This window comes from Eumetopias jubatus, unplaced genomic scaffold (genome assembly GCF_037043125.1).
Source record: "Eumetopias jubatus isolate StellerSeaLion01/CBP00866 unplaced genomic scaffold, mEumJub1_p1.0 scaffold_9, whole genome shotgun sequence".
In the NCBI taxonomy this organism is placed as follows: Eukaryota; Metazoa; Chordata; class Mammalia; order Carnivora; family Otariidae; genus Eumetopias; species Eumetopias jubatus.
The window spans coordinates 37,266,735-37,283,616 of NW_028274815.1; the positions used below are offsets into that span (position 1 = coordinate 37,266,735).

Consider the following 16,882-nt stretch of genomic DNA (forward strand, 5'->3'; position numbering starts at 1 on the left):
CAGATACAGAAAAAACAAACCATAAAAGTAAAAAATCGGTAAGATGAGTAACTAAAATTTTTAAAAATCTGTTCATCATATACCAAGAGAAAATATTCCCAAAATGTACACAACAAAGAACTCATATCCAGAATATACAAAAAACTTCTACAGCTCAATAAAAATTTTTAAAAACCCAATTAAAAAACTGTAAAAAGTTTGAGCACAAACTTGACGAAAAGATATATAAGTAGCTAATAAGCACATAAAGAAGTGTTTAACATCCTTAGTCATGAGGAAAAGGCAAATTAAAACCTAAGAGAAACTACTTTATACACTCAAATAGTTAAAATGAAAAAGACTGACACACAGCAAATGCTGGCCAAGATGAAGAACAAGAGGAACTCTCATTTATCACTGGTCAGACTGTAATGTAGTGTAATGAGTCTGGGAACCAGCACTGATCCATCAATTTCACTGCTAGGTATTTACCCAGAAGAAATGAAAATATATGTCCACAAATACTTGTCAATGAATACGATGGCAGCCTTATTCATAAAAGCCAAATAATGGAAATAGCCTAGGTATCCATCAGCAGAAGAATGTATAAATGAACTATGATATATGCACACTACTCAGCAATAAAAGGCACAAACTGCTGATACCTGCAACACCTGGGATGAATCTCAAAAACATCACGCTAAATGAAAGAAACCTTTATACCAAAGATTATGTACCACATTAATTCATTTATATCAAGTTCTAGAACAGGCAAAACTAACTTACAGTGATAGAATTCAAATCAGTGGTTGCTTCAAGAATAGAGGAAGGGAAGGAAGGGAATAATTAAAAATGGCACATGGAAACTTCCGTAACGGAAATGTTTTGTGTTTTGAGAGGGGTATGGGTTACATGAGTGTTTATTTGTCAAAGTTGATCAAACTGTAAACTTCAGATCTAAGCATTTCGTTTATGTAAATTATACCTCAATTTAAAAAAATTTTCTTAATCACTTAAGAATATACCCATGGAATCAAGTATGATTGAGAACCTGAATCAGAGAATTAATTAGCAGTAAAATAGCTACAAATCCAAACTCAAATCATGCGTATTATCTATGTTCAGTAATTTTTAGATGATCATTAAAGACAAAAGTATAGGAATAACCACAGAAAACCTAACATATCCAACCTTCAAGATAACTGCTATTCAGTATTAAAATGAAGTAAAAGGTGTCAGAAATATACACAAATCAACAAGAGTACCACATCTGTAGATTCTAGTACAAGTACCCACAAATTAATTTGTAGTAGCAAGAAGTAAGAATGCTTACATCATCAGATCCTGTCTCAGAAGGCCTTGCTTTTTTGGGTGCAATGACTGGGGAAAGTGATCCTTCAAAGTCAAACTGAAAGACAACCCCAAAAAAGATAAAATCATATAAATTAACTGATCAACTCAAAGAATTCAGATATCAGCTTCACCAATTATGGAAACTAAGGAAAGTCACCAAAACTCATTTTTTCATCTGGAAAAACATGGTATGAATACTTTTCCTCTCAGATTACTGTGAAGAAGAAATGAAATCATAGATGGAAGGCATCTAGTACAGTGCCTCAGCCCACAGGCACTGCAATGGTGGTTTCCTTTCCTCCCCAACTTCTGTGATGACACAAATCACCACTGCTTTAGTAGAACGCGGATCTTTAGCCATATCCCAAATATGCTAAGTATAACCCAATGTTAGCCAAATGTCAGAACCAAGCAGACATTTATTTAGAGTCTGTCTTGTCTATAGAGGACAGGCTAACAATTCTATGGCAGAGACAGGTAGCTACTCTTCAGAGTTCTCCTCTTTCTCCTGGACCCACAGCCAGGCTACATATCCCTGCCTCCCTCAGAGTTAGGTATGGCCCTGTGACAGTGTGACAATGAATGAAAGTGGATGTTAGGGATGCCTGGGTGGTTCAGTCGGTTAAGCATCTGTCTTCAGCTCAGGTCATGATCCCAGGGTCCTGGGATCAAGTCCCGCATCAGGCTCCTTGCTCAGCAAAGAGTCTGCTTCTCCCTTGCCTGCCGCTCCCCTTTCTTGTGCTCTCTCTCTCTCTGGCAAATAAATAAATAAAATCTTAAAAAAAAAAAAAAAAAAGGAAAGAAAGAAAGAAAGTGGATGTTATCACTTCCAGGCCCTGTTAATGAAAAACTCCTGTGTATGCTCCTCCAGGCACTTCTCCCTTGTACCTGACTGACAGAGTCAACCCCAGGGCAATCTTTGAAGCCTCATGTTGAAGATGGCAGATACTCCAACAGCCTGGGTCCCTAGTAACTGTGGAGCCTGTTCACCTGCTAAGTACTGTTATAGGAGCAAGATTTACATTTTTATTGTGTGAGCCCTTACGTCTTTTGAGGATTTTGTTATATTCAGCCTATCCTAACTAATACAGTTACATAAAAGCACTTTTCTCAAAGTTCACTCTTACTCAGTTCCCCTGGCATCACCTTTGCCACCTCTGCTACTTCACATGGGCACTGAACTACCAATTCATCAACCATAAGCCCATAAATGGCAATGGCTATTTTCCGATGTTTTATTATAAAAACTTACATATTTGTCAATCAGTATCACTCATATGAAAGCTGATTTCTATATAAAAACTAAAGATAGACAGCAACAAAGTAATTTAAAGCTGAATATTTATATTACAATATTTCAATATTTAATAAATATAAGACATTTAAATATTAAATATAAAATGGAATAAAGTAGCTTTTAAAACTGAGTAACTTTTAAAACTGATGAGAAAAGGTTTTCTCGTGAAGCATTCAAAGAAAACACAGTCCAACTCACACACAATACTATCAAAAAACAAAATGACAAGAGTAAAATCAAAGCAACAGATGCATTTCTGTTAGCTATCTCACCTAAACCTTCAACCAAAACTTAGCACATATGTGCACACCTACATACACACATTCTCTCTCTCACATATTCTAAGTACCACAATCACAAAGAATGTCCTTGCTATAGTTACATTTATAAGACCTAGAGTTATGAAAAACAACAGAAACTATCTGATACAGATACGTTTGTGGCATATATGGATCTATTTTATTTTCATTATTTTAATATTCTGCAAGTTACCCAAACTTGTTATACGCTTCTGTAGATCCCTGACCTTTATCATAAACTGATGTAAAATACTTATCTGCCTTCTCCTGAGACTATCGATTCCATGAGAGGAACTATCTTGCCTAATGAATATCTGAAAAGCCTGGCATCATGCCTGGCCTTCAGCAGAGGTTCAACTTCTAACTAATGAAAATATGACCATCCTGAAGGACACAAAAAGTTAACCCCAGATGCAACGATTCACAGAATGTGAGAACCACAAGGAAACATCATCTGGTCCAGTGCTCTCATTCAACACATCAGTAAATTACGGAAGGCCCAAAGAAATGCCAAAATCATGTAACTAGTCATTGGCAAAAATTCTGTACTCCCTACTCTCCACCCCATTATTTAAATGAAAACAAAAAAGGACATATCTGAACAAAGCAAAATTAAAGCCATTTGCCATTGAGGACCATTTCATCCTGAGCTTTGATGTAAGGACAAAAGAATAGCAAGGGTTTAATTATGCAGTCCTATAAATAAATGTGAAAGCAGCTCAGCCTCAGAACTGATTTCCTTATTCCCTCTTTTAGGACTCTTATCCAATAAATAAGTCAGAGAGCCCCATCCTTCTTTATGAAAGAAAAAATGGTAGGTGCTCTGTCTTCCCCCTAACATGGAAACCTGAGGGGTACCTGTTTCTCCGCTAGAGGATGGAGCACAACACCCCGTATTCATCCACAAGTTCCACAGCCCAGTAACACACAACAACTACACAAAGCTGAAGCATTGCAGAAATCCTTAGGTTCTAGTAAGGCTCAATTTCTTCCTATTTAATGAAGAATGGGAAAATGTGGAATAAAGTAGTTTTCATGCAACTATTTAAAATAAGAAAATTGTCCCTATTTCCCCAGGAAGGTTTTTCTCAAGGAAATTTCAGGAGGGAAATTCTTTCATATGATAAAACAAACACAAATTCTTAAAAATAGTATCTCATTCAGACGTAAAAGAGCATTCATTCCACAAATTCACTGAGCGTCCATCTATGCCAAGCACTACTATAGGTCCTAGAGATAGTAAACAAAACTAAACAAAAATCCCTGCTTACACAAATTCACATTCTAGAAGGAAGAGAGACACACAAGCAATATAAATAAGTAAAAATATATGGCATATTTAATTAGTGCTAAGGGAAAAATAAAACAGGTAAAGGGGATAAAAAGTATGGGGAGGGTAACAATTCCACATGGACAGAGCAGGCTGCACTGAGGTGCCACCTGAAAAAGACCTAGGCTTGTCTTATCTGGGGGAAGGCTTTTTCTCCAGAGTTAAGAGCAAGTGCAAAGACCCTGAGGCAAGAATACGCATGATACGTTCCAAGAAGAGAAATGGAAGCCTGTGGCGGGGGGGACAATGTGAGCAAGGCAGGGATGAGGAGACAAGATGAGAGAGGTAAGAGAGGGATGGGTCATATGGCACCTTGCAGGCTTCTGGCTTTTACTCTGAGTAGGAAGGGAAGGTACTGGAGGATTCTAAGCAGAGTGACATGACCTGACTTTGTCAGACAGGATTACTCTGGCTGTTGGGCAGAGAAGAAAATGAAACATAGGCAAGGACATGAAATGTGAGTCAAAAATTAACAACTATAAATGACCAATGAGAGGGGCTCCCGGCTGGCTCAGCCGGTAGAGCATCCAACTCTTGATCTCAGGGTCCTACGTTGGGCATGGAGACTCCATAAATAAATAAACAACCAATGAGAATCTGAAAAACCCATTACCATTTACTTAGACAGGAATAAGAGAAAATGTCTCACTAAGTTGGCAAAGGTTCACCACACCACAAATCATCACTATGCTGAAATGGGCACTTCTAAATGAAGCTAGTGAGAATGTCAACTGGGCAACCCTTTTTGAAAATTATTTGACTTAGTAATAGCTCTTCTAAGGTTAAGTTCTTAGGAAATGACTAGAGCTGTAAAGATCTGTGTTTGCAAATTATTCCTAATGAGAAAAGAAACTGATTTAACAATGTTCTATTATTAGTTGTTGGTTAATAATGATAAAACCACATGGCACCTATTATTAAGATTATAAAATGGGTTTTGCCTAAGAATTTTTTTTTAAGATTTTATTTATTTATTTACTTATTTATTTGACAGAGAGAGAGAGAGCACAAGCAGGGGAAGCAGCAGGCAGAGGGAGAGGGAGAAGCAGGCTCACTGAGCAGAGAGCCCAGTGCGGGGCTCGATCCCAGGACCTTGGGATCATGACCTGAGCCGAAGACAGATGCCCAACGACTGAGCCACCCACGTACCCCAGGAATTTTTAATGATATTGGAACTTTTCATTTATATCGTGTTTATCTAAAGGGCAATACAAAGATATTCAGAGTGGTTATCTGAGCAGTATTATTTTCTTCTTAATTCTTCCATTTTCCAGATTTCCCTCAGTAAGAATGTACGTTCATAATGAAGAAAAAAATGATTTTTTAAATGGATTTACTACTCTAAGACTAAAATGTACAGCTGAGCTACCCAGACAAAGGTAAGTGTGTTCTAGAATGATCTGTTCAGAGTGACCCAGGCAAGGTTGTCCTGGAGTTATCTCTAGAGCCAAAAGGAATCACCAATACCGAAGACACTACTCTGCTGGTTTTGTCAATAACCTGTTAAAGGTCTGTAAGAAAGCTTCTGGGGTGGAGAGAGAGGGACACAGCTTCACATCATTAACAGAGTAGATACTTAGGCTAAAGCCCTCTAAATTGCCCTCAAATCAAACATTCCTCCCCAAAGACCAAGCAATTTGTGTATGAAAACAGCATGGACTACAGAGAAGAACACTAAGCCATCGTTCAGAAGACAAAGTCTAGGCCCTGTTTTGAGCAAATCACCAGTCTTTGTTCTCTCTGTGATTCAGTTTCTTCATTAATAAAAAACCAAGATGATTACTACTAATCCTAGCATAACTTGCAGTCATTTTACAAAGATGAAATGAGAAATTATAGTCAAACACGCTTTCCCATGTTATAAAACTCAGTATTACAATTACCAGTAAAACATTATCATTAAATATTAAATGACATGTGATTTACCATATAGATAGATAGACACAATAAGCCTTAGTATTATTCCATTTTGTTGATTAAGGTCTACCTAGTAGTAAATTGATCTGTTATGTACTCTAAATACTATATTACCAATTATGCAAACATTACATTGGTAACAACAGAATAACTCAGAAAAAAAAAACAAAACAATTGTATGTACTTACATTTCGGGTCCATGCTAAGCGGTCTGTGTTATAACCCATCATGTTCATGAGACAAGTCACAAATAAATTCCACTCGGAATGATAACTGGGTCCTCCTGGAGCACTGTGGACACTGTACCACTTGACAAGCATCTGAACAGCTATTTCCTTTGGCAGGATAAACTTAATTGCTTGCAAACATGTTTGCACTATTAAAAGCAAAGATTAATTTTAGTATGCTTCCCATATGTATTTCTTTTCCCCTTTTAATAAGAAAGTTTTTTTTTAACCACTTCTGTGTAAAGGCCAATTACTCTGAAAAGAGAACTATCATTACAGAGCCAGCGGGACGCAAACATTCCCTGCCGATCACTTAAAACTTAAGCCAGCTACTGAATTCAACAAGGATTGCAAGAGGTCTTAGGGCAGCTTTCAACCCACTGATTTTGGGTCAGAAATAAGATAACCAACAGTCCAGCTTACCTGAGACAGAACTGATTTATACCCACTGCCCCAGCAATGACTAATAGCTCCCCATTTTGCTCTCAAAAATACTCCAGTTTGGACAATAAATTAAAGGTCATTCTATCAAAAACATATAATTTCTACATGAATAAGTTTATACAAAATACTGCTGAAATACTTCAGTAAAATATGCAATACTCAATATATGCAACCTCAAATAGCAATGCTTAACTATCATTAAAAGATGTTCTCAATGAGTTAACATTCCTATTAACCAAAACTTTGTAACTTTTAATTATTTCTGACACCATTCACTTTATAAATGTTTTACGTAACAGATCAGCCAATACTACATAATTTATACCTTCCTTAGTGACTCAGTGCCATTGTAGAAATATCAGTCACAGTGCTACACTATCATGCTGCTGCACGGAAGAGCCCTGGGTCTGCTTTTCGTAGTTAAATGGCCCCAAACTGCAACGTTTTTATATTCTCACATCTTCTTTAGAGGATTCCCCTTTTCCCTTCCCACTGCCACTGTCACCAGGCCCATCCTCAGCAGCATATCCTTTCTCATCAATTGGCTATGTGTGTACACATACAGCAAAGATTACAGTCAAATAGAATAAATGTTAGAAAACCAAATAACCAAGTTTGTCGTGGTTGAATCCAAAACAAGTGTAAACCAGATACCACCTGAGGGGCTGAGGGATGTTTATAAGTACAGAAACTTCCAAGTGAAGTACAGAAACTTATGTGACTTCTATTTGGCTATGAGAGAGTAAGATTTTACTCCCCTTTCATTTATTTTATTTAGTCCATTATTTGTTTTTATATATTTTGTTTAGGCTTATACTTCTAAGGTACATGGCCTTAAATTATTGGCTAAATACCTCTTAGAAAAGCAAGGTATCTCTATACCTACTCATTGTATCATTTTACCAAACCAATGAGAGAAATTTCCTAAAATTAAAAAGTCATTCTACCCTACTTACCAAATTCCAGAAATCACACAATCTGCCAATGTTTTGCTTTGCCACTGAGATTTTGAAACTAATAGATGTTACGAATTTTCTTATACATTCTTAACTTACGATTGTTGACAAATCCTTTCAATTCTAGTTTTACTATTCTCTATTCAGAAATATTCTCTTAGTATTTTCCAAGTTGTGTTTCAATAATAACTCAAGCAGACTCTAATTTTATTAAAATACACCTGACTGTATTTTGACTATAACATTAAGTTTTATTCAATTTGGCAATTATGTTAATTTCTCAATTTATATAACTGAGATATTTATTATATGATTAAAAGCCATCACATATGCCAAAAACTGTTTTAGTTGCTTAGGCTTCCTTGTTTCTCAGATTTTCTGGCAAGAGGCATGTCCACTCACTGCATGGCCTTCTTCAACAGAAGAAATCTCAGAGAAACAGAACTAGCACATCCTTCAAATATACCCCTAGCCTTAGAGCACACATGGAGTAGACACTGAAAAGTGCTCCCCAGCTCTTCACAGCTTCTCTGCAAAGTAAAAACCTCAATCCCACGGCTTCAAAAACAGCAAATTTTTAAAAATCCCAATTTCTATTGCAAATCAGCAAATACTACAAATCTTATCAAACTGAGAATACATGGAAGTGAGGTCTGACCTCAATCATACCTAATTCAGAGGCAGCAATTTCAGGAATAGTGATCCTAACCATGGAGCCATTACTCAATTCCTAGGGGAAAGAACAGAAACAAACAGGAGCATGTAAATAGAATTTGTGCATTCTAAGTCTTTGAGTGTCTTAAAAATGGCTATGCTTTATAAGACTGCTGTCAAAGTAAAATTCAATAAAATAAATAAAAAACAAATATTTTTCAAACGGAACTGAATACTTCCAAATTTCAGAAACTGTAAATATGCTTATTTAAAAAACATTTCCAGGGCGCCTGGGTGGCTCAGTCGTTAAGCGTCTGCCTTCGGCTCAGGTCATGATCCCAGGGTCCTGGGATCGAGTCCCACATCGGGCTCCCTGCTCTGCGGGAAGACTGCTTCTCCCTCTCCCACTCCCCCTGCTTGTGTTCCTGCTCTCGCTGTCTCTCTCTCTGTCAAATAAATAAATAAAATCTTAAAAAATAAATAAATAAATAAATAAATAAATAATAAAAAATAAAAAACATTTCCAGGGGCACCCGGGTGGCTCAGCTGGTTGAGCATCTGCCTTCGGCTCAGGTCATGATCTCAGGGTCCTGAGACAGAGCCCTGTGTCAGGTTTCCAGCTCAGTGGGGCGTCTGCTTCTCCCTTTCCCTCTGCCTCTCCCCCTGCTCCTGCTCTCTCTCACTCTCAAATAAATAAATAAAATCTTTAAAAATAAATAAATAAAAACCATTTCTAAAAGTTCTTGTTTTAATGAAATGTTTAATTTTTACACATAAGTCATCATCACTAAAAAAGATTAACTTTTAATGAAAAGACAAAAATTCTATCAATATAAAATTCAACTATTTAAACAAGATTTGTTTTCCATGATTTTTAAATAATAAAGCAACTATAGAAAAGTTAAGCAGAATTAAAGTAAAATAGTACAAAAAATGACACATTGCAAGAGATTTTAAAAATCATAAAAAATGTTTGTTTTCATGATTCAGACAAAATCCTGCATTCTGATAAATTTGAAATGACAGTCATATTTCTTAGAGGGCTACCTAATCTTCTAAAAATAATTATACCTACCAGAGTTACTCTGTTACGGACAGGATCTCTTATAGAATGAATATAAGTTCCAAGCTGCTGGAAAGTACAATCCTCATTATAGAAAGAATCATGAAGTTTTGAAGAATCCCTTAGTTCTGGAACTGGGGAGAATAGAACCACCTATAAAAAGTCATAAATACAACACACGTGAAATATTTTTTGAGGAATTAAGGATAAAGAGATCTCTATTTGTACATGGTCTAACAACTGTATGTAATGACTTAAAATCATTCTGCTCTGGGTATGATGAAGTACCTTACAGCAGACCAAGATCCTCACCCAAAGCAACTAGAAAAGGTCAGTAAAACAGTAAAACATCTGATCAAGAGCACTGGAGAGCTATGGAGACAACCTAGACCTGAGGGGCCAAGATCTAGGAGAGAAAGAAGGGAGTCACAGGGAGGTGGCCCAAAATTCTTACACCACTTTTCCTGCTCTTGGCATGTGCAATATTTGGTGGGGATTTGGTAGGGAGTATGGATACACTGAGTGTGCAAGGAAGGCCAATGCTAAGAGGAAGAAGAGATAGCAACACTTCTGGCAATCTTAAAGAGCTAGACACATATAAACTATAACTTGAGGCAGCCCAGGCAGAGATGACTTGAGGATCTAAGACCCCAGAGGGAAAGGAGAGCACTGAGAAAGCAAAGAAACAAGACAGGTACATAATGGTATCGCCCCTACAGCCAAATGCTTGTTCTGAAATTATGAGAACATTTACTTGCTCAATTGCAATTATGCAATTGCAAAAACTTAAATGATCTTAGTTACTAATTACATGCAGATGCTTCCAGCTTTAGATCCAGTCCTAACCACTGACCCTTTTTATATTCCCATAATTCAAATTATAGGACATCTCTAAGTGAATAGCTTGTCAACACTGACAGCCCATCAAGTACAAGATTATTTATTATATTCAAGCTTCTACTCCTACAGCTGCCACAAAAACTGAGCTCCACTGGTCCTGAATCTAAGTCTAGTTGCACAATCAACCAGAGACGTGGAAAGCCATCGGCCAATGTGTAATACAGTGATCTTGTGACCCCATGGCTACCACAAAGATACTAATCATTCCTGGGTTAATGGAATTCTAAGAAAGTTAGGAACCATTTTACATTATAAAAGACAAAAATTCTTCCAAATCACACAAAACCCTGACACTTTCCAGCTCCCTTTTGAAAGTTCTGCAAATGTCCTGCTTTGAGGGAAAGAACTCAATGCTGCACATATTTAAAAAATAAAACCAAGGCCTAGACATTAACCAATACAATTAATTGCTTACACCAACCTTCACTTTCAACTTTCCCTAAACATCTGCACCCAAATGTCTCTCAAATACAGACCCCCTTTCTCCAGGCTTCCTAACTTGGTAAGCATGAGTGTCCACCTAGCTTGCTCAGAGAACTCTGAGCCTTGTTCCCCAACACAGCACAAAACCAATCAGCTGACAGACTCTGCCATTTCCACTTCTCCAGATCTCTCATGTCACTGCCCTCCTTTCCAATATGCTGCCGTAACTCGGATTCTCTTTGCCTCTTGAATTAAAACAAAAAAACAACACTTGGAATCTCTTTGGTCTAAGTCCCAAGATAAACATCTAAAACACAGAGCCTAACATTCATAACTCCATCCTCAAAAGCCTGTAATGTTCTGGTGATAGCATTCAGAATAAAAACCTTTTCATCCTTTCTGCCTTTAAGAACATGTTAGTAAGAGTGTAAATCCCAGCTCTAACACTTACTAGCTATATGACTTTAGACAAGTAACCTCCTTATACCTCTATTACGCATTTGTAAAATGGGGAGCACTACCTTCCCAACAAAGCCATTCTAAGGAATTAAATGAGTTAATACATATAAAACACTTAGAACAGTGCCTAGCACATAGAAAACACTCAAAAACAAGTTATTATTACCCATTCCCTGCCCTGCCCCACCCAACAGGCAACTTGTACTTTTATAAGCATTCATTTATTCCACAGACTTGAGTCTTATATGCTACACGATGGAAATATGAATATGCATAAGAAATGTTCTGCACTTACCTGCCTCCACACCCATTTCCCATGTGATGCCCCTTTGCCCCGAATGCCCCTTTCCACCTACAGATATCCTACTTATCCTCAAGGTCCAAACCAAGTCAGACAAGCCCCTCAGATATGAGCCTCTGGTTCTGCCATATCAACCCATCAGGATGTATCCTCCTATCAGCGAATCTGCTCCTCATTCATAAGTCTTAATAGCCTACTTCAAATTATAATTTCTCATGCAGACAGTACATCTGTTCCACCCAAATCAATTATGAGGTTCCTAGATGAAAAAGAATGTCTCATTCTCATCTCTGTAGTACCTTACACATACAAGGGAGGTCAATATGTTTACTGAATCATTTGTGTTTGAAAATATGTATATTCTACCAAATATTAGCTAAACTTCCAATTCTGTCATTTTTAAAACAAAAAAGTTAACCATGGGAAGAACTAATATTTGAACCAAACTTCTTTAAAACACTATTTTTTTAATTTTATTTAAATATTTTATATTTTTATTTTTTAATTTAAATCCAATTAATTAACATATGGTGCAATATTAGTTTCAGAAGTAGAGCTCAGTGATTCATCAGTCTTATATAACACCCAGTGCTCATTACATCACATGCCCTCCTTAATGCCCGTCACCCAGTTACCCCGTCCCCCCCACCCCGCTCCCCTCCAGTAAACCTCAGTGTGTTTCCTATGATTGAGAGTCTCTAATTTTTGACAACACCTAATTCATTACTCACCTCATCCAAGGATCCAAGTAGTTTACTAAGAGGCTTAGGAGTACCAACACTGTCAAGTGGAGTGCTGGGCCGGGGCATCGTGGCAGACATTGTCAGGGAGGGGGCTGGCAGTCCAGGAATAAAAACCTTTCCCACCTTTAAGCAATAAAAAGATACGGGGAAAAATACTGGCTTTAATGTGTCATATCCTTAAATAAAACATTATGGCACGTAAGCATAAATTTCTTTTGATATTCCACATTTTACACACACCGAACACATCTAAAAAATGAAAAGAAATAAAATTTCAGTAATTCCACCATCCAACTACAAATATCTTGGTATAGTTTCTCTTGGTCTGATTCCTTCCCTTCATTATGGAGCACTTATTTTGGGCAGGAAAGTGGGTGAATGCTAATATGGTCAGAACATAACACAAAATCCCATATACTACACATTTTCCTACTGTATTGGTGGTAGAGACAGCAGGGACACTAAGCTTGCAGAAACTATAAGCAGCAATCTTGTTAACGAAATCTCCGGGCAGAGAGAACAAACATCAATTACTTCCAAGGCACTAAAAAAATGAAGCCGACTGATGCTCCAGAAATTAAATCCAATGTAATCCAAACTGGGCTCTTAAACTCATAATCTGCCTTCTTCCCTCAAATACTTCCTCAAAACACTTTATATATATTCATTAAAAGAGTGAGTGGATAATCCATGCTAGCCACCCCTTATTTTGGCTATCCACGGGGTTCTCAGGAAAACCACAAGAGAAGTTCAGATCCACACAGGCTGAAAACTCTGATAAGACTCAAAGGAAATATTCAGAACACAAGTGAAATCCTAACAAAACCCATATGTATGTCCATATACGACCCAAACCTAATAAAATTACAAAGTTACCCAAATAAAATCCTCAGGATTAGAAAACAAAATGAGGGCGAAAACCAGTATATATAAAGTTTTTAAAAAGCTACAAGAGGGCACCTGGGTGGCTCAGTCAGTCAAGTGTCTGCCTTCGGCTTAGGTCATGATCTCAGGGTCCTGGGATCAAGCCCGGTGTCAAGCCCCACATCGCCACATGGGCTCCCTGCTCAGTGGGGAGTCTGCTTTTCCCTCTGCCTCTGCCCCTTCCCCTGCTCATGCTCTCTCCCAAATAAATAAAACCTTTTAAAAAATGAAATAAAATAAGCTACAAGAGACCTCCAGTTAATGAAAATATGGAGTATGCACATTTCATGCTATTCTTCCCACTATTTACAATAGAATCTGCACAAAATTTATAATGCAGTGGAAGACTCTCAAAGGTGAGGAAAAGAAGACACTGGCTAGAGACGTGAGAACCAGGAATAACCTATGATGAATTCCCTAGGCGTTTTTGCTTCTTTCACTCTTTCCATAACCAGTTCTTGAGCTCTCAAGGGGCCTGCAACCCAGAAATGGCCACAGGTGCAAACCAAGAGAAACCCAGCTCTTTTTAGACAAAGTGTCAGGAAAAGAGGGACCAAGCAAGACAGACATCTTCACCATACCTGCCCCACTCCAGAAAACACTAGGAAAAAAGCCATGGCCCTCAGTTTCCTCCATATCAGGAGCTGTGGCCTGGAGACTATGGGCAGAGTTCTATCATTCCCTCTACGAGGAGTAGGTGGCATCCCTCCCCAAGCATAGGGACTGTGGGCCAGGCCTATTTCGCACTGTGGTTAACTAGGTGGTATCTCCTCCCCTCTTCACCAGGCACTGCAGGTGCAGAGACTATGAACAGAGCGTTGCTGCTTTCATTGCCAAGAGGCAGCCCCTCTGCACCTCCCCATGGTGTGCAAAAGCTATGAAGGGGGAGGAACACTGGCTTTCATCCTTACTCTACCGTAATAAGGCAGCATACCTCTCCCCATTTATCCTCCACAGAAATTATGAGTGGAGGGAGTGCTGTGTTCCATCCCCATCCTGCAATAACAAGGCAGTAACCCCTCTCTGTCCCATCTAGGGAGTGAGAGGAAGAGTGGAAAGGAAGTAAGAAAAGGACTTCTTAAATATGTGTACGAAATCCTGGGCAGGTCTCTGAGTGAACTATGTGTGAAACTGACCAACAATGACACAGTAAAAGATCTGAGAACTAAACACTGATCTATAACACCATTCAGTTCTCAGGCTGGCGTCTGGGTAGCAAAGAAGTTGGGGGAGACCACAATCTCATTAAGAGAGCAGACAAAAACAGGCCCCAGAAATACCTCTCTCCTTGGCCAAAAAAATCAGGAAAGGAATAGCTTAACAAGATCAAAAACTTTTAGACAATAAGCGATATACTCCAGACAAACACCATGGGAAAAACTGTGTCCCAAGTCTCAGTCCTGTCAGCAAAGGCCACATGGGGCGCCTAGACTTCCATTCTCACGTGGCTTTCACAAGGCACCAATTTGGGGGGGTGGGGGGAGAAGAAAAAACGAATAGTACTATGGATTCACAAGAATTTTACATAAAGCAGCATTCGGAACTCTCATACACTGTTGAAGGCAAGGAGTAAGGGGAGATGTTGTAAACTGGTACAACCTACACCTTAGAAAACAATTTGGCACCCCCACTCCCCGGCCATGGCCAAGCTGAATATGCATATACTCTGAAGGTTAAGAGACGTGTTTAAGAATTTTTTAAAGCAGGGGCGCCTGGGTGGCTCAGTTGGTTAAGCGACTGCCTTCAGCTCAGGTCATGATCCTGGAGTCCCGAGATCGAGTCCCGCATCGGGCTCCCTGCTCAGCGGGGAGTCTGCTTCTCCCCCTAACCCTCCCCACTCTCATGTACTCTCTCTCTCTCTCTCTCTCATTCTCACTCTCTCAAATAAATAATCTTTAAAAAAAAAAAAGAATTTTTTAAAGCATTACCAGAGGGAACAGTAGAAACAACATAAACATCCCAGTGATGATAAAATGGTAAAAGTTTTGGTATAACCATACAACGGACTACTATAGAACAGTGAATGAATAAACAGCAGCTACACATGGACATAGATAAATCTAAAAATAGTAATAATGTTGAGCAAAATAATGAAGTCCAGAGAAGACCATATGGTATGATTTCCTTATATAAAAATTCAAATTTAAGGAAATTACTCCTTAGTGACATGTACATAATTGCAAAAAAGCTTGTAATAAAAACAAGATTTACTGCAAAAAGCCAGGACAGTGTCTATCCAAGGGGGACAGGGAGATGAGGATGCAGTAAGGAAACAGCACCCTACAGACTATAAAGATACTGCCAATGTTCTAGTTCTTAACCTGGCAGTGGTCATAGGAAAGGTCACTTCATTAGTCTTTAAATTGTGTATATGTATTTAAGTTTCACAATTTAAACTTTTTAAATTTACATAATTCTGTATGTAAATTCCAAAACTGTTAAAAAAAACTATATGGTCAACATATTACACATTTAATGAAACTTTACAAAAACTTTGAGACTTAACAAAGTACTCATACAACAATTTCAAAACTACATTCTTTATAAAACTTCAGGTTAACTTTTTTTTTTAATAATCTACCTATATTCATTAATGATTCCCCATCTGTGTCAGATAGCACCAATCCATCTCATCGCAGTGAGTCCTAGGCCTCCAAATTGGGACCAAGCTCAACTGGAGACTTCATTTTCAACTCTTAGAAAAATCTTCTGCCAAATCCTACAGCCAGGGGGTCACTAATATTAAACATTAGACTAAATATTAAAAAATAATAACCAGGGGCGCCTGGGTGGCTCAGTCAGTTAAGTGTCTGCCTTCTGCTCAGATCATGCTCCCAGCATCCTGGGATCAAGCCCTGCGTCTGGCTCTCTGCTTAGTAGGGAGCCTGCTTGTGCCTCTCCCCCTGCCTGCCACTTCCCCTGCTGTGTTCACGCTCTGTCAAATAAGTAAATAAAATCTTTAAAAAAAGAATGTTTAAAAATAATAATAATATCAAGGAGGCGGTCCTACGAAAGGATGAAATGCTACTTACTACTCACCCGAACCACTCCTGTGTACAGCACCAGGTTTCCACTGCCTTCAAGGACCAGCATGGTATCTATCTTCTAAGAGAAAGACAAAAATTTTATTTGCCAATCTGTGCAAATTATAAAACATAATGATTTTCAACTTCTCAAGAAATGTGCCTGCATTTACCTCCACTGGAGCTGCATCCTTTGCGTGTATGTTGGTGATGGAGCCAAAGATGAGCTGAGTTTTATCATTACTCTCTTGAAACTTTACACAGCTAAATATTAAAATAAAAAGAGAAACAAACTACTGATATGTCCAACAACTTAAAGTGATCTCAGAAGTATTATGCTGATGGGGAAAAGTCAATTTTGAAAGATTACATATTGTATGATTCCATTTTGTAACACTTTCAAATGACAAAATTATAAAAATGGAGAACAGATTAGTGGTCACTAGGGGTTAGGGATGGGGTGGGTGGGTTTGGTGTATCGGACTATAAAGGAGTAGCCACGAGGGACATCTTTGAGGTAGTAAAAAGTTCTATACCTTGACTGTGGTATTTGCACAAATCTACACATGAGAAAACTTCAATATAAACAC

The 16,882-nt window shown here is 38.2% G+C and overlaps 1 protein-coding gene across 4 annotated transcripts in view; it reads right to left on the minus strand.

The window, feature by feature from the left end:
• ANAPC1 (anaphase promoting complex subunit 1) overlaps positions 1–16,882 on the minus strand; it is a 91,803-nt gene that overhangs the window by 59,882 nt on the left and 15,039 nt on the right. For 2 of the 4 annotated variants that reach the window (XM_028122371.1, XM_028122370.1), the window contains 7 exons: positions 16,466–16,556; positions 16,309–16,374; positions 12,334–12,468; positions 9,532–9,672; positions 8,472–8,532; positions 6,364–6,551; positions 1,313–1,387 (listed from right to left, as the gene is read on the minus strand). In XM_028122371.1, coding sequence (XP_027978172.1) covers positions 1,313–1,387; positions 6,364–6,551; positions 8,472–8,532; positions 9,532–9,672; positions 12,334–12,468; positions 16,309–16,374; positions 16,466–16,556 — 757 coding nt within the window. The remainder of the gene's footprint in view (positions 1–1,312; positions 1,388–6,363; positions 6,552–8,471; positions 8,533–9,531; positions 9,673–12,333; positions 12,469–16,308; positions 16,375–16,465; positions 16,557–16,882) is intronic. The other 2 variants (XM_088026420.1, XM_088026421.1) reach the window with 2 other exon arrangements.